Genomic DNA, 25,713 nt, shown 5'->3' on the forward strand with positions numbered 1-25,713 from the left:
GACTCATGTGGAATTTCAACATCTTTGTCTGCAGGATGGGTACTTTCAGAGAAGTTGGTTGCTGCGGGCTCTTTGAGGTTGATTCATCCCTGAGTTAGAAACAGTCCTACTTTATTTATCTGCAGCCTTATTGTATTTCTATAGTGGAAATTGGAAAATCTACACACACATTTAGCAGGAAAACAACCATCAGCAGTTTTTGCGGGAGAAACCAGAGGGAGCTGTAGCCCACTGCACGGCATAAAGCAGCTGGAAGAAAATAAGTCTAAACAGTTTCTCAGTGATTTAAATGACCTCACCGTATGTTTCTCCTGCTCTCATCAAAAAACTGAACAGTTGACGGCAGGAAGCTGCTTTATGGCACAAACTGGGATTGAATTGGTTGTGAAAAGGTATGTTACCGAGCTTTTATCCTTTGGTAATGAAATCCAGGTTTTCACAATCTCTGTTTATAATTTGGCTCCTATAAACGTCTGAGTGATGAACACTAATGGAACCCCTCCATCTTTTGTTATTGTTTTGATTAGGAGAGCCCTAGCAGCAGAGAATCATATGTTGTGCATTGAAGGACGTTGTTGCCCCGATGTGTTTTTGTTAAGACAGACTGCCACCATGAGAACACAGACATTTGCACTGGCTGATACAATGGCAAGAAGTGAATTCGGTAAATTGCAATTACATTACAATTACATTTTCAGTCTCTGTGGCAATGCATGCACCAGCAATTCAAACCTTTACTGTGATTTACTCACAGCATGAGTTCCAGATTCATTGCTAAATGAAACAACAACTCTCTGACATGCACTCAACAACAACTTTACAGTTTTTATATTTGGCATTTACTCTGTCAGCTGATTGTGTTGGGGTCATTATTATCTAACTAATCAAATTACAAAAATGGTCAAGTGACATAGGTCAGTGTTTAAGGTCAAGGTCCGTCCACAGAATACTACAACATTCTCACTGTTTGTGGAACTGTGGGAAAAAGGAAAAGCCCTACTCTCAGGATACCTCCATTGTGTAATGTTGATAAGTTCACACAGACGTGCGCGCAAACACACACACACACACACACACACACACACACACACACACACACACACACACACAGGACTGAAAAGTACATTGCACACTGACTGAGAGAACAAAAATCGAATGCTCGACCAGAAGAATCTCAGACGATGGTCCAAACTGATGATTTGAATGTTGGGTTTTCAGGGGGCAACCCTGAAAGAAAAACTTTAAGTTATAGAAAATGCAAAGACGTGAACCTCCTGTGTATCTCCACTAGGTTCCAAAGTTTTTTTTTTTAATCTGATGAAAGGTAGCCTAATGAAGCATTTTGTTTAATTTCCACTGGATATCATGTGAGTGTGCTCTGCAGTTAATACCGAAAACCTCAAGTACACCACACGCTTGGTTCCTGGAATGAATAGAAATAACTCCACTTTAATTAGTCACACCATTGCACCAGCCAACATGGTTGACCTGTTTTTTTCAAGAACAAAATTTGTTCAAATAATAATGTTGCACTTGAATATTGTGCATGGTATTACAGTTCAAAACATTAACTTCTACCCCACGTTCAAATGAATGTTCAAATTTCCGATTAAAAGTGACATTGCCCTGTTATGTCAAACAATAAACCAGCCACATTTTATAACTCAATAATTACTATATTTGCATGTTGAAATATTTCAAAATACTTCAGAATAAATCTATCACTTACTGTCAGCTTTTCAAAAGCCACAATGCATTTCTCCCTTTTTCCCCGAGCATCATCCTGCTCATCATTCGCCAAGCTGGTTGCTGAAAAGTTAGAAGCAAATTATGCCATTTACATCAGTAACAGGACACAAATGTCTCAACATTTACCATTTGATTTGGAAACGTTCCATCATCTTCTCTTAATGCTGCCAGTGACAGGAGTGGCTGCGGCAATGAAGAATTTGGTGCACCCTCCTCATGATACTGCAGAGACTGACTGCACTTTTAACAGCCTGAGCGTAAATTTTCACTGGAAGCTGCTAAATAACTGTAGGATCTCTGTAAAGAGGTAATGAATACAGTACATGTATATTTGTGTGTATGTGGTTGCAGTAATTTTGTCAAGTAAAGATCAGACAAAAAACAACATGCGTTGTGTTGAGTGTGTTGTCAGATGGCAGCGTCATTGCGCCAGCAGGATTTAGACAGATATTTGTTGTAGAAACTGTGAAGGGTTGTTAAATATCCATCCATCTTTGACACTGGGTGGGAAGGGCACAGTACAAACAAAATTATACCCTTAAAAACCACTTATTGGAACAATAAATATCAACTTTACATCCACTCTGTCTCCTCATCTCTCACATGTGTGAAGCATTCTCAGCTTTACATTCCTGGAGTTTACATTCCTCGAGAGGAAAATTTTCTATATACGCCGCAGCCACTGTATGAATGATCTCTGTGTCTGTGGTTGTTCACACAGTGTGACCTTCTGACTGCAGCTGTATGTGGTGAAATCATCATCAATCATCACAATTATATAAATATCATCAGGCCTCGTGGATTACAATTGAGTTCACTATATTCAATTTGAGTTCAGAGACCTTGAACTCAAATTGCTATCATCTGCTATCGATGTGTTATTGATAATGCTCAACATATTTATAATGTTTGATACTTTATTGCTTTTTGTATTTTGTATTTAATTCTTTGTTTTTTATATATTTTTATTTTAATGCTGTATTTTAAACCTGTTCAGCACTTTTAAACGTGCTATATAAATAAACTTTTGACTTAAATCAAATAAAATTAAAATGTAATGAAGGTCTATTATATTTGTATTTAATCTGTATGAGGGAGACGATCTCAAGTCACAAAAAGAAGTACGTTTCAGTATTTGCGGTTTTACATATACCTAAGCACATATTGTTATTGCAGATGTTATTAATCCATCTTGTCCCCCCCCCCATATATCTTGTTTACAGTCTAGTAGCTCATTTAAGAGGGTTACATGAGGGCAAGTAAAATACAGTTCAGATCACTGCCAGGGTCTGTGTGTACACACACACACACACACACACACACACACACACACACACACACACACACACACACACACACACACACACACACACACACACACACACACACACACACACACACACACACACACACACACACACACACACACAAAGCTCATGGGAACCAGCTGGCACGGGGGGTCACAAGAACAATCTGAGCTCCAGTCACAGTGGAAGTACAGGAAATAATAAAGATGGCTGTGTTCTTTGGTGGGAACACTGAGCTGGGTTTTATGTTTCGTGGGAGCACAGATCCAACAGCAGTTATTATAAAGGCCAAACTAAAGCTGATTTATTACATTGAAAAGGGTCCAAGTCAGAGAAAACATGACCAGTTACAGCGCGTATAAATATTTGCAATAGGAATTTTTATACAAAAAGTGAACACATTAATAGCAGAGTTATCAAAACAGGGATACATTTTTAGTAATAACATTAACAAAAGACATCCTACAAACGGTTGAGATATGTAATTCTAAAAGCAGGAGCACATTGGTGTTTGATATGGTTCTATTGGGTCTTTACTTTTACCCTTTTACCTCTACATTCACTACAGTATCTGATCCCACAATAAATCAACAATCATTAGTGTTGCACTCACACACACACACACACGCTCTATACTCCGTCAGTGTCGTGCACTGGGCCTTCCAGCTGATGTAGAATCTTAGACCTCAGAGCACTGTACCTGCAGAGGTGGGAAAACACACAATTTAAGACTGATTCACTGAAATACTCACATACTGGCAATCAAACACAAATACATATATACACACGTTTATTAACAATTATATATAAATTTGTATATTCTTTAAAGGCTTGAGTTGCTATTTGTTTTTAACATTGTCATAAAATCCATTTAAAAGACCAACACTGTGTTACATGTCTGTCTTTATCCTGTCTGTGACTGATTTTATTTTAGGATTTACATCTTTAATTACTGCTTAAAACAGTTTATTATATAAAACTACTCACAAATACAGTAGTTTCAGTTTTTTTTTAACTCTGCTAAGGAGGTTATGTTTACACCCCTGTCATTTTGTTTGTTTTTAAAGCAACATTATGCAAAAAGATCCATGACAAATTATCACAAAACCTGGTGGAAGGATGTCGTATGGGTCGTAAAAACTAAATTAGTATTCATGGTAGTTTCACTTAAAACAAACTACAGTGCTCATACATGATAGATGCTACACAAACATGCTGGGTTTTGTCAGTAGAGTTCACTGGTAAAGATGAATATAAAGTTCATAAACATCTTTTCAGGGGATTTCTTAACAACAGAAAATGTGTGTACATCACAGATTACAAAATATGCCTGTGTGTGAAAGAAAGAATCATATGTTTTGAGCCCACATGCTGGAAGCTGACACACACAGTCACACACAGACCAACACAGACACACACACACTGAGATCTCAGTCATATGATTTCAAGGATTACACAATGGTGTAAACAGTTAGTGACGAATGATTCAAACAAACACTGTCCTCATTGAAGATTAGCGGCCTTGTTTTGATTGTGTCATGCCGGTGAGAGACACACATATTGGCCTCACATTATGAAACCGACGGGCCGTTAGAGAAGCCGCTCTGTCTAGACTGAAGCGAGTTTTACAAATCTGAGCGACTCTTGACTTACTTTTTGGTCAGTTTGTTAATCTCCCGTTCCTCTTCCTCTTTGAGTTTCTCCACGAAGCTGTCTAAAACAGGGACCTCAAACTTTATGTACTGGGCAACCTGGGGAGAAAAGGTTCAAAGATATCAGTTACACAGCTCATTGATTTTTTGATAAATCCAAACAGTGAGAATAAAATGATGACCATTACAAATAATACATTAAAGTTGACGTAACTGACTGTAACATAATCTCTGTCTTTACGGCTGACATCATCATAATTACAACAAACAAGAAAAAGACATTTGTTCCATTCAAATAGATTTTATACACATATATTTATACAAATACATTACAACAACCTAATTATGTATCATTATAAATAGATAAATAAATTGTTTCATGTTATTTCCTTTCGTTATTAGTGAGAAAAAAACTGTTGATATTCTTTTTTTTATAATATTGATATCATTTATTTATCTTCAATAAACTTTATCCATCAATCTCGAAAGATATCTTTTAGGTTCATCATTTCTTTTTCCTACATAGACTTGCAAAATAAAGTAACATTTAATAGATATTAGAAATTGATAAATAATAAAGAATCCACAATCTCTGCTTTAAAAATAAATATTTTCCCAGCTAATTATGTAATTGTTTGTTCCTGAAAAATCTCCCTTGAACCTCCCTTCAAAAGGCATAAACAAAGATGACAGCACCAGAGAAGATGTACTGTTGAATATATTAAATATATATTCTAAAGATGTGTTTGAAGCATTTCTCTTATAGGACAGCAAATGTGAAACAGAGGGCAGACATGCTGCAGGAGGAGACAAGCCTCAGTTTGTGGGGGCGCTCACGCTGCCAGGTGAGCTAGCGAGCCCCCCAAATAAAGTAATGTAAGAGTAAATGTAATCTTTTAATACTTAAAGCAACAAAAATGTTAGTGTGTGTAGGTGGATATTACTAATCCTGGACAAATAAAATCTAAATTATTACTAGACACCACTGGAATAAGTCCGATTTAGTTCGTTAGAGTTTTCAATAACACAGAAAACCTCTCCATCAACAGTCTAGTTTTATTTATAGGACTTATTCGCAGGGTACTGTCAGTCATCTCAGCCTATTGTTACATCAGCCCCAAAACAGGATATCTTTTCTTAGCTTACTAAATTTAACCCAGCTCTATCATTGGCCCATTGTATCCCTGTGTGTCTTTGTTGAGGACTAAATATAAAGAAAAAGGGGTCAGTCATCATGAATGAGATGTGAGAACAGAGAGAGTGGTGGCAGGAGACCCGGACTCACATCGTATGTGACTTCCTCCCCCAGGTCGGCCTCCATTAGGAAGATCTTGGAGATTTCCTCACAGGGGCCAAAAAGCACGCGAGCCACCAGAGGGTATTCACCATCTCTCAGGCGGGTCCGCTCTGCAAGGCCACAGAATAAGAAAACAGCTATAGAACCACAAAAACACAACATTTATAATGACAGAACCACAACAATATATACAACTTACCTCCAGACTCGTGCACCACATACAGGACAAACTCTTCAGATGTATTCTCCACCTTAAAAGACACAAATACACAAATACATTTCTCTTTCTTTAAGTGAAAACACCACTAGTTTCCTCACTGCTTACCCTAAACTTGTGGAGCAGCAGGTTGAGGACTTGTGCCGTCGTCATGGAGCTGTTTACTCGTACGTTAGTGACCGAACCATAAGATGGAGTAAATACAGACGTCTGAGGGCAACAGAAACAAACAGGTGACATCTTTAACAGAGAGGACACTTTGTATTTGATTCTTAATTTGATCAGGGATTTCTGGAACTTGAACAACTTGAACCGGAAATCTGAATCAGAGAGGAAATCCCTGCAGCTGGATTCTGTTCAATGACAACACCCACACCCACACACACACACTGCGTAGTCAGGAGAAATTAAAGAAAGGACTCGGTGTAACCTTGTATTCTGTGGCACACAAATGAAATCAGCCCACAGCAGGCTATTGTGAAACTAAGTGCAAGTGCAGGCACACCCACACAGGAAAACACTACGCCTCTGCATCTGGAGAAGTGTTAACAACGGGATACATTAACATGTGTGTGTGTGTGTTGTCTTCTCGTTGTACCTTGTGGTTGTAGAAGTGTCCGTTGATTGAGAACCTGTGTGTGCGCAGGCGCTGCAGGTCTCTGGCGGTGTGTGTCCTTGACCTCCTCTGAACCCGCATGAAGGAAGCGTCGCTCCTGGTCCTCAGCAGCTGAGGAGAGTCTTCCTCCTCCTGACCACCCATGTCATCACCTTAGGGAGCCACGTAAACAAAAACACGCTCCTCTTAACACATGCATCAGGTGGGGCCTGTTTTCATAGGCGTCAGACATTTGGATATAGATTAACGCAAAGATGGATGTGGCGTTCCACCTGCTCAACTGCAACTGGTGGAAGGATGTAACATGGGTCAGGGAAGAACCCTTAAAATCCAGATCAGGGTCAGATCCAGGATTTTCTTTCTGTTTAGGGGACTGATATTTAAGAGTGTGTGCAATTTGTTGAGGATCTAAATAAAAAATCTGGATTGAGTTGGGCCTTGGCGGAGGCCATTCTAGTTTTCTTTTCACTTTTTCACCTGGCCTGAATTTGTGATCCATAATTTTAAGAACCACATATAATTTAATTAAAATCAAGATTTATTCAAATTAGTTTATTTTAAACTAATGAACAAAACTTGATTTATTAAGCAAGTTTACGGTATTTTTCAAAGTCAAAAATGAATAATTTCCTTTACTCTCTAAGAAATTAGACCAATATTTGACACATTGGGCAATAATTCATGTTCATATTTAACCCTATTATCCCACAAAATTACATGCTTTCCTCCATTGCATGGGTTTCCACATATTATAAGCAGCAGAAATGTTATTAAGTAATTATGAGATGATCACCTACATCACTTTATATTAAATAAGGGTCAATCTCATACTATGCACTATGTATTTAATCCAGGCACTAATTTAAGGTCTCTTAATGAAATAAGTGAATAAAAGTTGTTATGATGACACATATCAGTGAAAGAGTTATTGTGACAGAGTTTAAGTTCTGTTTCCGTCCAAATTTCAAATCCTGTCAGACAACATTGAGATCCTCACATGACAGAAATGTGGTAATGAAACCCGAGAACAAGGATCTGGATCAGCAAACAGAAGTAAATAGAATAAGTGCAAAGAAAATACACACTTCCCCATTAGAGAAAGAAAACCTCTGTGAGATGTCAGCAGAAACTGCTTAAAAAGGCCAATGTCAGACCCACGACTGTTTGGTGTAATCCTGGTATAGACACGGCTGACCTGATCTGATCTGGACGACATCTCATGAATGAAGCACTTGTGGAGCACTAATCTATTTCAGTATGTGTGTGTAATCTACTAATCTAATCCGTCAGTAGTGTGTGTGAGTGTGTGTCACAGTGACTGCATGTCTGCAGTGTGTTACTCACTCTCTGGTCCAGTTTCACTGCCAAGTGAATTATTGTTCGACTCTGCCGATGCCACAGCAGATCTATCGTTTCTGTGGGAAGATGGAGGAAAAAATATGTTAGCTGTTTGTTGACATTTCTAATATTAAAATATAAAATATATAGAGGAATATAAAGTATAGTGTACAGTTCTTAAATGCATCCAGGTGCTCTGCAGTTTAGTAGATCTTAACTCAAGGTACACTTACTAGCTTTTTTTCTGTAACTTTCAATGGTTTTCATGTGAGATGCAAAGCAGGAGGTGACGAAACAAAATCTCCTCCTCTATTCTCACTCGTTATCCTAACACCATTTACTTCCACAACATTACTGTCTCCATTTTAACTTGGGTTGCAACCAACAGTTATTTTCACTCTTGCTTAATTTGCCAATAATTTTCTTGATTATTGCAGTGGGGTCCAAAAGCCTGAGACCCCGCTACTAGTGATCTCAGACTTTTGGACCCCCGTTATATTAAGTGTATTAGGTTTTGGTCAAGGTGGCACTGTGGTCTAGTGATCCGGCACTGTCGACTCACAGCAACAATGTTCTGGGTTTGAACCTGAATGCCTGCCTTGGTTTCCTCTGGCTTCCTCTCACAGTCTAAGGACATGCAGGTTGTGTTACTGAGAAATTTTAAGTGTGGTCTCTCTCTGTCTCTCTCTCTTTGCAGGTATCTCTGACTCCAGAGCTGCAGGATTCAGACAACAACAACAACTATTATTATTATTATTATTATTATTATTATTATTATTATTATTATTATTATTATTATTATTATTAATGCAATGGTATTCTAGTCAGTCCAAAGTGTAGCTTTTGAATGTCATTTATTAAACATTTTTCATTTTGTTCATTATTTTAGATTAGATTTTTTTAATTTGTCTACCTCTTTACACTGTATACTGTTATTTCCCCCTTTGGAGATCAATAAAGTCGTCTTTTACTTTATCTTATCTTAATTACAAAGATATTGGCCAAAGACAAAAAATTCACCACATCAGCACTATAGTGCAGCGACATCACGTACGACTCAGGCAAAAAGGAGTTTCCTCAGCTTCCTCATTATACAGGGTGGGGGGGTTTGTAGAGTGGATTTATCTGTTATTGTGTGAGAGGTCTCTGTTAATATAACTGGCTCACATCTGTTCAGCACATGAAGGCATCAGTGTGTCAGACTGGATGTGGCTGCCGTACCGGTTCAGACGAAGTCTTTCATTGTCATCGTACATCTGAAGTCTGATTGGTCGACGAAGACCCCAGTAGATGTTCAGCAATCCCTCGAGGATGAACTCTCCTTCTTCCTACAAACAGAAACACACACACACACACACACGTGACAATTATAATCTGCGGCCCATGGAGGAGGATATCCTGCTGGCCGTCTGCCATAGAGGCTCAGTATCAGGTGTACGTGCTGGAACAGTCGCTCACAGCTCCAGGGTGACCCCCCTCTCATCTTGGAGAAAACCTGTAATGCTCAGCCCACCCTTTTTTTGCCCAGCACATGGGTGAAGTCACGTCTGAGGCGTAATAACGAGAGCAGCGCCGAGGCTGCTATGGGTCACGTACACACAGGGGGATGTGTTTTGATGTCATACAACTGAAACTCTAAAATTAGAAGAAAATCCTCACACTGCATTGCACTGTATGTGCTCTGAGAATAAAGAAAAGTAAATAGCCTTACCCTGTTAACTATTATTAGCTTTTAAATGTAAAACCAAGACCAAAACATCTCTTCCAAGAAGTCATACAGCCTATTAAGTTTTATGTGCATATACCACAACTGAGGCGGCAATAAATCAGATGAATTACTGCTGTGATCACTGATTATCACAGTATCTATAGATACTTTGTCAGCTCCTTTGTCTCCATAACTCATGTGATATCATCACTATATCTAATTAGATAATCACATGCGGATCTTTCAAGCTGCTGACAACAAGAATATGAATTGATTTGTCACAGAGATTTTATGTAACGCACATTAGAGTCAGAGTAAGACGATGTAAGGTTCTAAGAAGTCAGAGATCAGCTGATCAGCTGAAAGTCCGTGGTTAGCCTCAAAGCAAATTTGGTTAAACGCCAAGTAATAGTTTATTGTCATTTAAGTGTAAACACATGAATACTTCAAAATATGTGTCGGGGGGGCCGAATGTGAGCGTTTGCTAGTTATGAAGCACTTTATACATTTGGCCTCACTTTGCTGTGATAAAATGATAAATTATTTATTAATTATTAATTATTATTTCTTCACGCTGTCTAGTGTCTCTGCCTCATAATGTATGGATTTTCATGTATACAGGGTTAATGGGTTAATTTTTCATGGCTACTATTACTTGTGGTTTCTTGTGTGCATCCGTGGGTTCAAAAGGAGGCCGGAGAAATGTACAAATTGCTGAACAAATATTACAATTTATGATGAACAGTGGGATTTAGTGCCATTTTTTAGATGAACAACAGTCATTTTAATGTGTCAGTAAATGTAAATGTCAGAGGAGAGAAAGAGAAGAAGCAGAAAGTGGGTTTTTCGGAGGTGTGTCAGCTCATTCCCAGGGCTCCATTGTTTCTGGAATATAAACATTCAGAGCAGCTGCACCATTGAACTTTGCTAATCCGCCACTCCTGAGCTTCCTGAACAGGCATGAACACACCCTCTCACACACACACACACACACAAACACACACATGCACACGTAAGGTCAGCAGGGCTATTTTTGGGAGGAGCGGTTAATCGCGCGGCTGCAGTGAGCCTCTATAAAGCCTGGATACGCTCTGGTCCAGTCAGACTCAACTTAGAAAACGAGACAACTTCACTCTGCTTTGCTCTGTTCAACTGACGTTCAAATACAGCATCATCCAAGGTAAGACTGCTTCATTATTTATCTCTATTATCGGGAATTCTCTATTACAATTCCTGAAAAATTATTCAATTAATTTAATAATCTCAACATTGTATCTTCCATGTAATTCTATCAAATAGGAAAGAATGATGTTCATAATTATCAGTTAATTTGTGTATTAGAATAATTAAAGTCTAAAAGTCAGCAGGCCAAATGGTAAATGCAGATAAACGACCATTTTTGAGCAGCTGACAGAACTAAATAAAAAAAATGAAAAATGAAAATCACTGTCTAGATTTTTTCATGTAAATAGTTCTATGTATTTTATGTCACTGGCGTTTGTAGACAAAGAGCCACAGTCTAACCATCTTATTTTTGCTCTCCCTCTGCAGCATGAAGTGCAGGCGCTTGTTGCTCTCCCTGCCTCTCTTACCCACCATCACTGAGACGCTGGAGGACTCTCCTGTCCATCCCTCATCCTCCCAAACCACCCAGGGCTCCCACTCTCTAGACGACTACATGAGCAGCATCCAGGCCCTCGCCTGCCCCGCTGAGGCCCCGAGCTGCGGCCCCGTCAGGCTCCAGAGGAACCCCAGGCTGCGGCAGTTCTCAAAAGCTCAGATGAAGCTTTCAGCCTCACTTCCTCGCGGATCTCCCCGCACACTAAGGACTTCCAAGCCTTCCAGTGTGAGTCTGAGCAGCACAGAGGAGATTTCTCTCAGAATGGGCAGAGAACGAGACTGCAGGGGCAAAGACCCAGTGGACTGGCTGTTTGGACAGATAAGGACTTGAACATTGTGGCTGTTGTTGTTGTTGTAAGTCCTGTGGGCACTTTGGAGGAGAATCACGGATCAAAAAAGGCTGGAAGAACCTGCTCTATTCAGGAGGATTTAAACAAAGCAATGTCTGATGGGACTTATTATGTTTGCTGGACAAAATCACCTTATTGTGCTTCAGTAACATGAAGACGTCTTTATTTTTATGCACTGAGGACCGAAGTCTACATGTTTACATTGTTGAATATTTTGTAAAGATTCAAAGGATATAGTTTGTAATAAAATGCAAAAATAATCATGTCATTGTTTGTTTGTTTCTAAAGTTTCTCAACAAAAGAGCTACACATCATTACATTTTATCAGTAAACTATTATTTATGCTTAATAAACATTTATCAAGCAAAGAAACAAATAAGTCAAATGTGTTCTGAGGCAGGTATTTGAAATGGGAGAATTTCATAAACTTAATCTCTTTGGTTTTTCTGATATTTTATAGACTTAATGATTAACTGGAAGAAAACAAATTAGATTAACTGGTTCGGTTGCATTATTAGCTGCATTAAAGCACACTGACAGGCTTCGTATACAGGCCAGGGGTGGAATATAACCAAGTATATTTACTCAGATACTGTACAGTTTTACCATAATTGAGAATTGTCATTTTATGCTACCACGTATGTATATACTTCATCACTAGAATTCTATTATTTAGGTCAGTTGTCAATTGCCGATAAATAATACAAATATTTATACTTCCCAGCAGTATATGAAGAAATTAAAAGCATGCAACTTTAAAGTGATGTACAAATACCTAAATAATTTTCACTTTAGTGCTATATTTTCAATAGAGCTCATCCCTCCACCCAACAGCCCCCTTAAATTCAATCAAACTGCACCAAATTGCACACACTCATAAATATCAGTCTCCTAAATATGCCAGATTTCCCCCCCACAATTCTATGTAAAAACAGTGAAAAAATTTAAAAACTTGCAATGTTAAAGTAAGTGGGGAAAAAAATCCGCCCCCATATCTGGATCCACTCCAAAGACTAATTAGTTCTTCCTTCAACCACATCACATCCTTCCACCAAGTTTCGTGGAAATCCTTTTAGGTAATCTTGCATACAAACAAACAAATTAAGCAGCAGACGAATGGGGTGAAAACATGACCTCCTCAGGGGAAATAACAACAACAGCAGCTGTATATAACAGCTGCAGTAAAATGCTACTTTCATATTAAAAACATTGGTGCTAATAATCCAATATCGGTGCTAGTAAACCAATACAGTGGTGTCTAAAAGTCTGAATCCACTGGACTCGTGTATAACTGTCAAACAGTCACAAGTCCAGTTTGCACACTTTCACTTATATAACATTATAAACACAGTACAGGGATATATAGTATTAGTGAGTTTTGTGCTATTGTTACTTCAGCTCAAGTAAAGGATCTAAATGCTTTTTCCACCACAAATAAAAAGAGGGGGAAAAACATTCTACTGACATCTAGTGGTGATGAAAGGAACTGCAGTGGTGGCTTTTGAAACTGAAAAGTGCTTGGTTTTGACCGCCAGGGGGAGCTGCAGGAACATTGATTGATATTTGGTTATTACAGCAGACAAGCCTGGCACATACTTTAAGCCTTTTACCGATTTGGATTAAAGACAAAATGTGTTGGATTGAACACATTTTGTGGTAACATGTGGGTTTGGAGGATGAAGTGATACAATCCTTTAATCCGAAGACTGTACGTTTGAAACCCCTTCAGGACATAACACGAGTTGAAGTGCTTTAAAGCAAGGCAGTGAATAACTACTTTCTCTGCTGTGAGAGCAGTGAAGGGACAATAAGCCTCCAGCAATCAGCATCATCTGCCGTATCACAGATGAAGCTTCACTCGGAAGTATAGGGACACATGCTTGAGCTTGTTTTTCTGGATCGTTTCCGCATGAACTGGGCAGCTCATCCATGCCAGCTTGTTGACAGATCCTCCCACAACATGACTAACACACCTCACCTGACTTCACCTGCACAGCGTGACCATGATGAAATCCTGAAATCAAATCCCCACACCGTTTCCAACCGTTTTATGTCCCCTTTTAAGCTCTGTCTGGGAATAAATGTGCATTCATTCAGTGACTGTATTATCTGGAAAATCACAGTTTCCCTGTTTTCACCCACTTCCAACCTAAGAATGTCTCCGCTCCACAATCTATCTACTGAGTCAGTCCTGACTAATCTCTGGACTCACTCCATCTGGTTCATGAGGTTAATCAGCTTCAACAATGTCACTACATCATGTAATGTGTAACTTATTAGTGAGTGTATATAATCAGCATTATAGTTGTCAACATACTATCATGGCGTGTTGTGTTTAGAGGGCTTTTATATCCTTACAAATCCTAGCCTAAGAAAACAGTAACAAGAAAGTCTCTTTGGTCGCTGCTCTGAAGCTCTGCTTCTCCAGAAGAAAAATGTTTAACAGTGATTCTAGTTTTCACAGTTTCACGTCTCACTGTAATACAGAGGAATTATTGTTAACATTTGCAGGTTTGCACTTGTTCTGTGGAACAAAAACAAACTTGTTTTTATTCATTATTATGTCCAATTCAAAACCTCCAGATAATCAAACTGTGCTGATTGTTGTTTTTTTTATATTATCAGTAAGTGCAGCATTTCAGTCACACTAAAATACTGAAAAATATCTCAGTATTTACATTTACATTTTACATTTTATACGCTTTATATTTTATTTCATTTTTAAATATACTGAAGGCTAAATGACCATAACACCTACCAATAAAGCAAATACAATGTTTTTGAAAACTTACAGGTAGCTGTGAATACAGAAAGAACAGATGATATGCATCATATAACATGAGCTGCTATAAGTGAGTTATTAAACTGATATTTAGGTTATTAGTGTGGGTCGAGGCGCAGCGCAGTGGTTCCCCTGTCACCTCTCAGCAGGTTCTTGGTTTTGATCCCTTCTGTGTGGTGTTTGCTGTCCATGTGTCTGTGTGGGTTTTCTCCAGATACTCTGGCCTCCTCCCACAGACATGCACACTGGGGTTAGGTGAACTGGAGACTCTAAACTGACTGTAGCTGTGAATGTGAGCGGGAATGGTTGCGTGTCTCTGTGATGCGCTGGTGACCCGTCCAGGCTGTACCCCGCCTCTCGCCAGCCCATCACAGCTGGGATTGGCTCCAGCCCCCTTTCAACCCATAAAGGATAATCAGTATAGATGATGGATGGATATATACATAGAAACGTATACAATACAATGTACGTATTCATCCTCTGTCTGCATACCTACACATTTATAATTATTTATTTCATTGAATTACTTTATTGCACTACTTGTACTTACTATTGTACAGTACATTCCATATACCATCCACCACTGTAGTTTACTTATTTCTTACCATTGTTTAAAGTGTTTGCTCAGTTTTTTTCAAGCACTACTTTAAATTTACAGATAACATAATGAGAGGCTACAGCTTTGTGATGCAATGTGTTTCTCAATTCTCTGATTTTCAAACGCGTTCTGTTTAATATCTTTTCATCAAGTAATTACTTTTTTTGTATTATTATAATGTCATTTTTAGAGGTTCAAGCTGCTGTGTCCCTATTTTTGGTTAATATATTATGATATCACTGCCCCATGCATTATACATGTGTATATACTTCACATGTACCAGCAGCAGGTCTGTCTGTGACTGTGGGGGATTTTCCTAGAATGAGACGACATGGTGAGTGCGGCTGGAGGGGCACAAAAAGAGGGCCAGATCGTGACCACACACACACACACACACACACACACACACACACACACACACACACACACACACACACACACACACACACACACACACACACACACTGTCCATTCCTCAGAAACCTGCTTGCGTACAAAAAGGGGAACTCCTGACCATACAAATCAGTGCAGTTATCAGACAATTAACTGAAGGTCTTACAAACAGCTTTGCAGACAAACCACATCTTTTACTGTGGAAATGCATCACTCAGCAGTGAGTGGATCAGACTAAAATGTGTGACCCCCCCTTCCATTTTCATTTTCTTAAAGAAGGAACAGGGGCTTTTTGTGGTTTACCAGCTGTATGGTACGTTGGAAAAGAAACCAGGAGTTGCAGATCTGAACTAAACCAAAATTGCAGGTATTTTTAATCCTCAATGTCTTAGAATCAAACTGGTTTCACTTTGGCATGTGTGGAACAAACACACACACACACACCACCACCACCACCAAGGTAGTATCTCCCCTTTTTTTTCATTCCAGCCATCTGTCAGTGTTTTTTTACCTCACGAGTCCTCAGCTGGAAGTTTTTGCCTTGGTGGTAACAGTTGTAGGTCCTCAGCAGTGACAGGATGTCAGACCTGAGTGTGAACCACAAGCAAAGATTTTATATAAGCCACCACCATTGTCATTTCACTTTAGCATTGTATGTGGTTACTGTGCAGCGAGGCAGCGAGGCAGCTTACAAAAGGACTTACTTTGGAATAAGTTTCTCTTCACTGAGCTTCACGCAGGTCTGATGCTCACCCATTCTGTCTAGAGTGCAGCTGTGGAAAAGAAATAAGCAAAACAAACATTAAAAGATGACATCAAGTTTATTAAAGGTTGAAGACAATCCTAACTAAGAACGGCACTCAGTGAAGCGTGTACCTAACTGTTCCCTTATTTCCAATCAACCGTCACCAAATTCCAAACACTCCTTGATATCAGTCTCCTAAATCTACCAGTTTTGGTTTTTTTGACAAGCTCCCTGAATCATCCCCTGAATGGGAATATGTTGTGAAACGTTCCACCTTGTAATTTTCAAGAAGGCAATTACAAATTCCTTGATCATCACCAAAATTGTATAGGTTCTTCCCTGACCCCTACCACATCCTTCCATGTTTTTCGTGTGAATCCATCCAGAAGTTGAATGGATGTAATCCTGCTTACAATCAATCCAACAAACAGATATAAACAATATCAATATCTTTAATATCAAAGTGAAAACAGATTTTTACAAAATAATGTCAATTAATTAAAAATATATAAGGTAAAGTAAATGATTGCATAAATATTCACCCCCTTCAGGTCAGTATTTGGTAGATGCACCTTTGGCTGCAATCACAGCACTGAGTCTGTGTGGATATGTCTCAATCAGGCTGGCACATCTGGACACTGCAATTTTTCTCCATTCTTCCTTGCAAAACAGCTCAAGCTCTGTCAGGTTGCTCGGGGATCGGACGTGAACAGCTCTTTTCAAGTCCAGCCACAAATTCTCGATTGGATTGAGATCTGGGCTTTGACTTGGCCACTCCAGAACATTCCCCTTGTTGTCTTTGAACCATTTCTGTGTAGCTTTTGCTGTATGCTTGGGGTCGCTGTCTTGCTGCAAAATAAATCTTCTCCCAAGTCGTCGTTCTCTTGCAGACTGAGTCAGATTATCCTCCAGGATTTGGCGATATTGTTCTGCATTCATGTTCCCCTCTACCTTTACAAGCCTTCCAGGGCCTGCTGCTGAGAAGCATCCCCAGAGCATGATGCTGCCACCACCATGCTTCACGGTGGAGATGGTGTGTTTGTGGTGATGTGCAGTGTTTGGTGTTCGCCAAACATAGCGTCTAGTCTGATGGCCAAAAAGCTCAATTTTTGTCTCATCAGACCAAAGAACCTTCTTCCAATTGACCTTGGAGTCTCCCACATGCCTTTGGGCGAATTCCAGGCAAGATTTCCGATGAGCTTTTTTCAACAGTGGCTTTCTCTTTGCCACTCTCCCATACAGCTTCGACTCGTGAAGAACCCGGGCAACAGTTGTTGTATGTACAGTCTCTCCCATCTGAGCCACTGAAGCTTTTAACTCCTTCAGAGTGGTCGTAGGTGTCTTGGTGGCCTCCCTCACCAGTCTTCTTCTTGCCCGGTCACTCAGTTTGTGAGGACGGCCAGCTCTAGGCAGATTTAAACTAGTGCCATACTCCTTCCATTTCTTAATGATGGATTTAACTGAACTCCGTGGGATGTCCAGTGAGTTGTAAATCTTTTTGTAGCCATCTCCTGACTTATACTTTTCAATGATCTTTTCTCTGAGTTGCTTGGAGTGTTCTTTTGTCTTCATGTTGCAATTGTAGCAGGAATCCTGATGAACCAGAGACTGGACCTCCCAGACAGAGGTGTTTTTATACTACAATCACTTGACACACATCAACTGCGCTCAGTTGATCTCCATTTCACTCATTGTGACACTGCTGGCATCAACTAGCTGGACCTCTGTTGAATTAGGTCAGTCACTTTAAAGGGGGTGAATATTTATGCAAACACTTATTTTACACTATATATTTTTAATTAATGTAAAAATCTGTTTTCACTTTGACATGAAAGAAGCTTTTTTTGCAAATTCTTGTCAAAAAAGCCAAATTATATTGATCATAATTTCATGTATAAAAGCAACAAAAGGGTGAAACATCCAAGGGGGGTGACTACTTTTTATAGGCATTGTAACTAATGATTATATTTTATGATGATGTACATGCACAAACAACCTCTATTATTCCCACATTCCCACATGAGAGGGCCACATACATGCACATTAATGTTCTGTCCAGTTTCAATTTGATTCAACTTGAGGGCAGCGTCAAACTAATGGCTCCTGTTTTGAAAGCAGACACAGCGAGTTAGGAGAAATCACATGGTGTTTTTGACACGGAGCCAACAGTGGGACAGGTGAGAAGCTTGAACAAAAGCCTGGAAACTAACACTGTGTCTGTGTGTCACGTTCAAGGATAACTCCTGTTACTGTGTATATTAGCAAACACTTAATAATGATAAGAAACAAACAGTGAGATCCATGGGGCAGTTTCTGCAGTAAACAATCAGTGTGCAACACTTTTGTCTAATAGATTAATTGTAAAAAGAAAAACAAGAAAAACAAACAGGAAAATGTATTAATCACTATGTCCTGCAACGTGTCTATTTTTGTCTAACAGAGCCGTAGGAATGTGTCCCTGATCCTTGCATCCTGACTCCTGGTTTTTTAGGGGGATAGTGCTGTGGGGGAATTTCCTGGTTTGGAAAGCCCAGCTCTGAGCAAGCGGGGGAGGAGCCCCAGTATAAAACAGCAACATGTGGCTCTGCAGCTCAGTGTCAATGCTCAGCTTGCCTCCAACATGCAGCTTTACCTCCAGTCAGTGTGTCAGCTCGCCTTCCTGGGTCTCTGCTGTGTGCTGATCACAGGTAAGACTCTAACCACTCATCTTGTATAGTTTTCTTTGATAAATTCTAGATTTGGTAAAAGACAAGTGTAGATTTGTTGCTTTATTTGGGCCAAACTGACTGAAAATATGAAGTTGCAGTAGCTGCTCGTGGTGCACCCTGTGGAATTAGACTGTAATCCTGTTTGCTGTCTGTGCAGTGAGGGAGTCAGACGGCACGTTCGTCCCAGGACGATGCGTGTGTCAGGAGACTCGGTCAAGAATCAGTGGGCCACTGAAAGAGCTCACAGTCTACCCCAAGAGCTCCACCTGCAACATGGTCACAGTCATGTGAGTACACACGCACACGCACACGCACACACACACACACACACACACAAAAACTTGCACTTTTATCTTAGTGAGGACATTCATTGGCATAATGAATTCCTAAGCCCCTTCCTCTAACCTGATCCATCCCAACTAAAAGCTTAACCCTAACCCTTAACTAAACCTTATTTTAACCCTAACCCTAAAAGCTAGTCTTAGAACTTGAACAGTCATTTGGGAAAGTGTGGACCAGGTGAAATATGTCCTCACTTCCCCAAAATGTCCTCACTCTATAAGGCCACATGTATTCAAAATTATCCTCCCAAAAAGATGAGTACACACACACGCCCACAAACAGATGAGTGTGACTAACGGCGCAAGCTTTTGTGTTTTTCAGAGTGACAAAGAGTAACAATGACCTCGTGTGTCTGAATCCAGAGGCACCGCTGGGCAAACAGCTCATCCACTGCTGGAACAGGTGAGACAGCAAAGAACTACACCGCACTAAACTGACAGCGTGCATTTCCGAGGTGTTTGTAAGAAAGTAATCCTTCTATTTAGGTCAAAGAATAACACCTAAGACATGAAATGATCTTGTTGTGTTACCCAACAGATCACAGAATATGTAGGTCCTATTTGTTTGCAGAGAGGTCCCTCCCATCTTCATATTTCCAGTAAATGAGCTCATTTGTTGCCAAGCCAGTTCCCATAGCTCTGATGACAAAGCACAGAGTTTGTACTCTGGTTGCTGGGTGAGATTTTTTCTCCCTAACAGTAAAATAGAAAATATTCCAGGGACACTTCTACTTAGTTATGTGAAAGAACAACACAAGAGAAATGTAATAGAAAGATATCAGAAAGGTTTTTAAAATATTTTCATCATGTCAACACAGAATAATGAAATAAATCAAGTTAATTTAAATAGATGAATGTGGAAACTTTTCACGGACCCACTGCTCAAACATATTTTCAATCCTTGACTTTCGCAACCAGTTGAGCCATTTTTTATGCTTTTCCTTCTTAGTGTTCTCCTATATAAGCTGTAATAACCACCACATACACACTGTCGGGTTTTTGCCTGAATGCATTATCACATCTAACCTGCACAGATGTTTAGTTTTAATCCAAACACTGTCTGATACCACAGGAACATCTTAGCTCTATGCCCCACGTTCAACTTTGAATCTATGTTTTCTAGATCTCACAAATTGGGCCGTGATGTGAAGCTCTGCCTGAAGAGGAGGAGAGGCAGAGGCAGAGGAAGGAAGCGTCTGCGCTCTCGACAGAGGAGCCAGGGCCACAACACCAGAGCATCATCTTCAAGCTCCTAATGGTCGGCCGGCCACAGCGGTCAACAAAGCTACAGCACGGAGTGTGTGCATACAGACTGTTGCCAACCTGCGGGCGCTTAACTCCAGGCCACCAGCAACAGTGCCACATTTCTTTTTCTGTCCCACAGCTCAGACATCAAGCTTCTCTGAGTTTCCGCCTGGGCAGTAAACCAAACTTTTCTAGGCCAGCAGCAGGAGGGTTTTATTTGTGGAACTCACTGAAATAATGTTGAAAGATATACAAGCCCTGGTGGCTGGTAAAAATTCTAGCTTTATAACCCTATCAAATATATTGTACATGTGTAGTTCTGTGTAGGCAGCTGGAAAATATAACTGAACATGTTGTTGGTTATTTATTTTTTATATAAACATGTTTTTTTTAAATAAAAATATCTGAACAATAGTGTGGCCTTGTGTGGTGTTTACTGCTGGAAGTGAATGATGGGAACGAGGATCGCTTCCTTGGCAGGATATGAGAGGTCACTTCACCCGCAGTCTCCACTTTGGTTAATAAACTACAGGATGTGAGTTGGCGGCAGGCACAAAGCAAACATATCTCTCCAAACTAAAAAATCTCAACATGTGTAAAGGCGACCACACAATATCTGGAGGCGTTTTTTGGCACACGCAAGGTCATTTATTGAACATATCACTGGTTGTTATGTTGATTACCGACAGTGATTGTTATCTGGTGTTGCACAGCAAGACGCAGAGACATCCTGGTGATCAGGGTGTGGACTGTTGTGAGGGTGGGTATTTGTGGCAACTCGAGTACCTGCTTCACATCTGCTCTGAGAATTTATGTGAATGTTTTGACAGGAAAAGTGCAAATGGTGCTACAAGAGAGAAAAACACACACACACACACACACACACACACACACACACACACACACACCTATTACGTTTGCCTTCATTTCCCCTGTGTCTCCATGACTTCAAAGGACATTACATTAACTTCCTGGAGACTTACTCTAGCCTCAACCATAGTGACCACTTGCCTAAACCTAACCCTTACCCTAACCTTAACCTTAACCTTAACCTTAACTTAACCATAAATCATGTCTTTGCCTTAAAATTCGATTATTTACGATATGTGGACTTGCTTTTTGTTCCCATAAGGAAGACAAGCCCCCATTATGTGACTGCGTAAACAGGTTTAGGTTCACACAGAATGAGTAATTCCTGTACCACACATACACACACACTGGCGTCTAATACTTTTGCCTTCTTCACCCACGCTCTCAAATCATTCTGGGTAATTGAAAGTGAATAACAAGGCATGTTGCAACCTGTGTGTCTTTTCCCACCTGCTGTAAAAGCTGCCTGGTGATTGCTCAACACTCAATAGCACACAATAAGAAGTGAAAGTAAACTGATCACCTCCGTCCTTTTGACCCTGGCCAGAGGGGTTTTTCCACATCCACTGTGTTATGGATGAACACAGTGAAAGAATGTGGGTGTATTTCAAGGCAAGATTATTCATGTTTGATGGAGTGATTGTAACTGAGAGGATCTGTCAGGTGCTGAGTTGAACTACAGTGTTGATGCTGAATCATATACAACCAACAGAACCCCCTTAAATTCCTAGATAAATACACACACTAACACCTGATGCAATGACTTTAGGTAGTGTGCATTGACGTGTAATGGTTTAGTAATGTGTTGTCTGATGCAAAACATTTAATGTGTGTAAGGTAATATTTAATTTAATATTTAATTTAGTTTTTTTCTGTAGTGAATCTTACTTTTTACAATATAAGTACGTTTTTTTAATATATAGAACTACTAAAATTATATAAAATTATAGGAATAAGAAAAAAGAAACATATAAAACTGTATAATCAAATCTATATATCCGTGAGTAGGCTTTAACATTATATAACATATGAGCCTTTACTTTGAACAAACATTGAGAAGCTTTGTTTCAACACAATCACTTCAGCCACATGACACAATGGCGTCATCTAGTGTCTAAAGTGCGATGTTCACCAAACTTCATCAATCTTGTTCCGGTGTAGCTGAATTGGCTTCTTCATATTAACTTCTATTATCTCACTAGTGAACAGCTCATAGAAACACAGCCTGCAGGATAGTGGACAGCTTTAATGCCGTCTTTACTGCAAACCGATAATTTTCTATCTGGTTTTTAATTCAGCTTGAGTCTGTCTTATGATTCCTAACATTATTTTACTTTATCTATATCTTTTTAGTTTAACTTGTCTTCTATGCCTTTACAGTATTTGTCTTTTCTTTGTCTTATCTTGTATCCATGCATGAAAAGCACTTTGGCTCGACTCCTGTTGTTTTTAACGTGCCGTATAAATAAATCTGGTCAAATATGATATTTTCTGATGTGATCCACAGAATTGCACTGCATCATTTGGTAACATGATAAAGGAGGTGATTCCTTTACACTGGCAGCACATATAGAACAAAGGAAAACAGAAGAACGGAAGAATAAAATTGCTTGCATGAGCAGGGGTAGTCACCACAAAAACCAGGAAACAAGACTGACCACACAGCTGTTTGACTGGGAAGTGATCACTGGGAACTGAGGCACAAATTCAGCTAAAAAAATAAACACTAAGCACAAAAAATGGAGATGATAGTCTCTTAGGTTCCTGTAAAACCTCTGCCCCCTCACATGTTTTACATACAGATTTGGCCCACACTGTCATCTGGCCCACATACTGTGTGGAATGATGGCATTTGGGTGGCCTTCTCCTGTTTGCCAGATCTGGGCCACAAGTAAGCCATAGCAATACTGCATGAGAGCCAAAGATTGCCCAAATTTGTTTGGTGCTATTTGAACCTTATTCACCATTTACCACATGGGCTACTTTAGGTTCACATCCAGATTACACTCTGCCTTAAGCACCACATGTTTGCCAAAAAAGGGCCACATTTGCTATTTTATAAGTGGGCAACTTTAGGCTGACATCCATTTTGTTCGGGTCGCAAGAAGCCCAGAAGTGCCACATCTTTGCCTGAAGTGGCCCACACCCGTCTGCTCTAATGCTCCATACCTCCTGAATCAAAACTCATCTAATAGGATTGTTCATCATCGTGTTAATTACTGAGTCAGTGTCTGGACCCATCAGCCCTCCACCCTCTCTGTGATGACCTCTGACCTCCTCCGCTCTCATCCGAGGAAACTGCTGACAGAGTAGGTGCATGATGGGATGGTCAGTCTGTTGCTCATACATATTTATACATAATAAGGGGTGGATAAATATTCCATACCTTAAAAGATTCCAGTCTGGGACCATTATTATGAATTATTCAGCCAATGCACATGACTGCACAGGAGATGGAGAGATGGATCAAATGCATGAGCACAACTGCAAGAAAACAGGGGTCACTGTTTTTTTTGGATGATGCTGAGATTTTGGTGGATTTAAATAATCTCTTCTCTTTTCTTTTCTTCTCTTCTCTTCTCTTCTCTTCTCTTCTCTTCTCTTCTCTTCTCTTGTGTGTCCGCTCCCTCGGTGGACAAAGAAACCTTCATTGCAGGTCTGCTAATTGGTTTGATCATCGCGAGATTCACACCCAATTATCGCACCTTTCACCGGCAGCTGCGCCCGTAGACGATCCATGCCAGTGCGTAAAAATGCGTAAAAAGCTCCAAATAACGCACACAATACCCATCTTTCGCCAAATGCACTCGGTGGAAGAATTAACTATTTCCATTGCAGCTATTACTGCAATGAATGTAAACAAATGAAAGCTGAGGAAAAGGATATTTAACACCAGGCATCTTAGTATTAATAATCCAAAATCCAAAACAACTGTGGCCGTTTGTATCCAACTTCAGAGCTCCTCTTGCCACCACATGGCTGTTTATATGTTACGTTCCCTTCCTCCTGATTTCTCCTTCAGTAACAATATTCTGCAATAAATCTGAAATCAGTTCTTACCATAGCAGAGTGCGTCCTCCGTCCTCTTCCTTATTCCAGCGATGTATCCCGTTTATCGCTCGTTATCTTCATGCCTGCCTGGCTGAGCGGCTTTCGGAGCCGGGAGGACACAACCGACAGATGGGTGATCCAATAGAAAACGCGCAGTGGCACGCCTGAACCAATCAGCAGTGAGAGTGGGACGTCAGAGTCAGGGTTGCATACCTCTCTCTCTCCTCCAGATCAAGGTCTGTGAGAGCTTCGCTTCAGTGTCATCAGTCACGGCAATGAGTTCAATTCGTCTTCAAAGAAAATTCCCAAAATTCATAGGTTGAACTCGTGAATTTTGACTCCTGCTACTTCTTCCGATATCTGTTTTACACATTAGATCAACATATTACACTTCTGTAGTGAGTCTGGGACACTTGTATTTTAGGGTTTAAAAAAAATCACCTTATGCATGCCATGCTCAATATTACCTATTTTATAAAGAACACTATCTTAAATAACTAAAAAACTAAAATATTCATTTAATACATTATATTAAAGGTGTATCACATTTTTCAAAAATCTATTAAAATTCAATCAACAACAATAACAGATTAATTCAGTAATTTGCCATTCTATTGGGACAATTCAGGGAACAGACAGTCCTTGCAGGTGAGAGACCCGCCACCATCTATCACCCCATTGTCTTCTCTACATGTTTCCTGAAACCAATGGAAACCAAACCCCTTTGTGACATCACCCCCACGAAGACATGTGATTTCAGTCACATGATGTCCATCATGAAACCTTTGGTAAAAGTCCTGTTGACAAAAAACAGATGGAGCTTCAGCGTCCCACATTTCCCAATGTCCCATGCAGATTACCCAAATTAACCCTATTTTTTAAAATGTATTTGTTATGTTAATTTTCTTTTGTTAGATTATGGATCAATGATACATGTGGTTGAATTAAGTCTTAAATCTTAGTGTTTCCCCCCCTGTTTTTTTGTGACTGGATATATATTTTTGACCCAAACCCACAATTTCTGTTCACAAATGCAGTGATAATGAAGTTGAATTCTTCCAGCACAGCCGCCACGAAAGGAGCAGCAGTCAGTTTTATTTTTCCCACCTCAGCAGTGAAGGAAAAG

At 39.8% G+C, this 25,713-nt stretch overlaps 1 protein-coding gene across 1 annotated transcript; it reads right to left on the reverse strand.

Annotated features, from left to right (window-relative positions):
• Window positions 1-2,812: 2,812 nt before the first annotated feature.
• On the reverse strand, window positions 2,813-24,748 carry rassf4a (Ras association domain family member 4a). Its single transcript, XM_035173239.2, has 12 exons — window positions 24,597-24,748; window positions 16,332-16,400; window positions 16,139-16,214; window positions 9,398-9,504; window positions 8,183-8,253; window positions 6,821-6,990; window positions 6,331-6,432; window positions 6,205-6,256; window positions 5,994-6,115; window positions 4,710-4,807; window positions 3,667-3,756; window positions 2,813-3,179 (listed from the first exon to the last, which is right to left on the reverse strand). The coding sequence occupies exons 2-11, from the start codon at window positions 16,382-16,384 to the stop codon at window positions 3,687-3,689; spliced, it is 921 nt and encodes a 306-aa protein (XP_035029130.1). The 5' UTR covers window positions 16,385-16,400; window positions 24,597-24,748; the 3' UTR covers window positions 2,813-3,179; window positions 3,667-3,686.
• Window positions 24,749-25,713: the final 965 nt, after the last annotated feature.

The sequence above is a fragment of the Hippoglossus stenolepis genome, chromosome 12 (genome assembly GCF_022539355.2).
Source record: "Hippoglossus stenolepis isolate QCI-W04-F060 chromosome 12, HSTE1.2, whole genome shotgun sequence".
Lineage (NCBI taxonomy): Eukaryota > Metazoa > Chordata > Actinopteri > Pleuronectiformes > Pleuronectidae > Hippoglossus > Hippoglossus stenolepis.

Coding starts and splice junctions, on each gene's coding strand:
- rassf4a (XM_035173239.2), bottom strand. CDS start 16,384: ATGGGTGAGCATCAGACCTGCGTGAAGCTCAGTGAAGAGAAACTTATT. Junction 8,254..9,397: donor GAAAGACTTCGTCTGAACCG/GTACGGCAGCCA, acceptor ATCTTCCCACAG/AAACGATAGATCTGCTGTGG. Junction 6,257..6,330: donor TGCTGCTCCACAAGTTTAGG/GTAAGCAGTGAG, acceptor GTGTCTTTTAAG/GTGGAGAATACATCTGAAGA.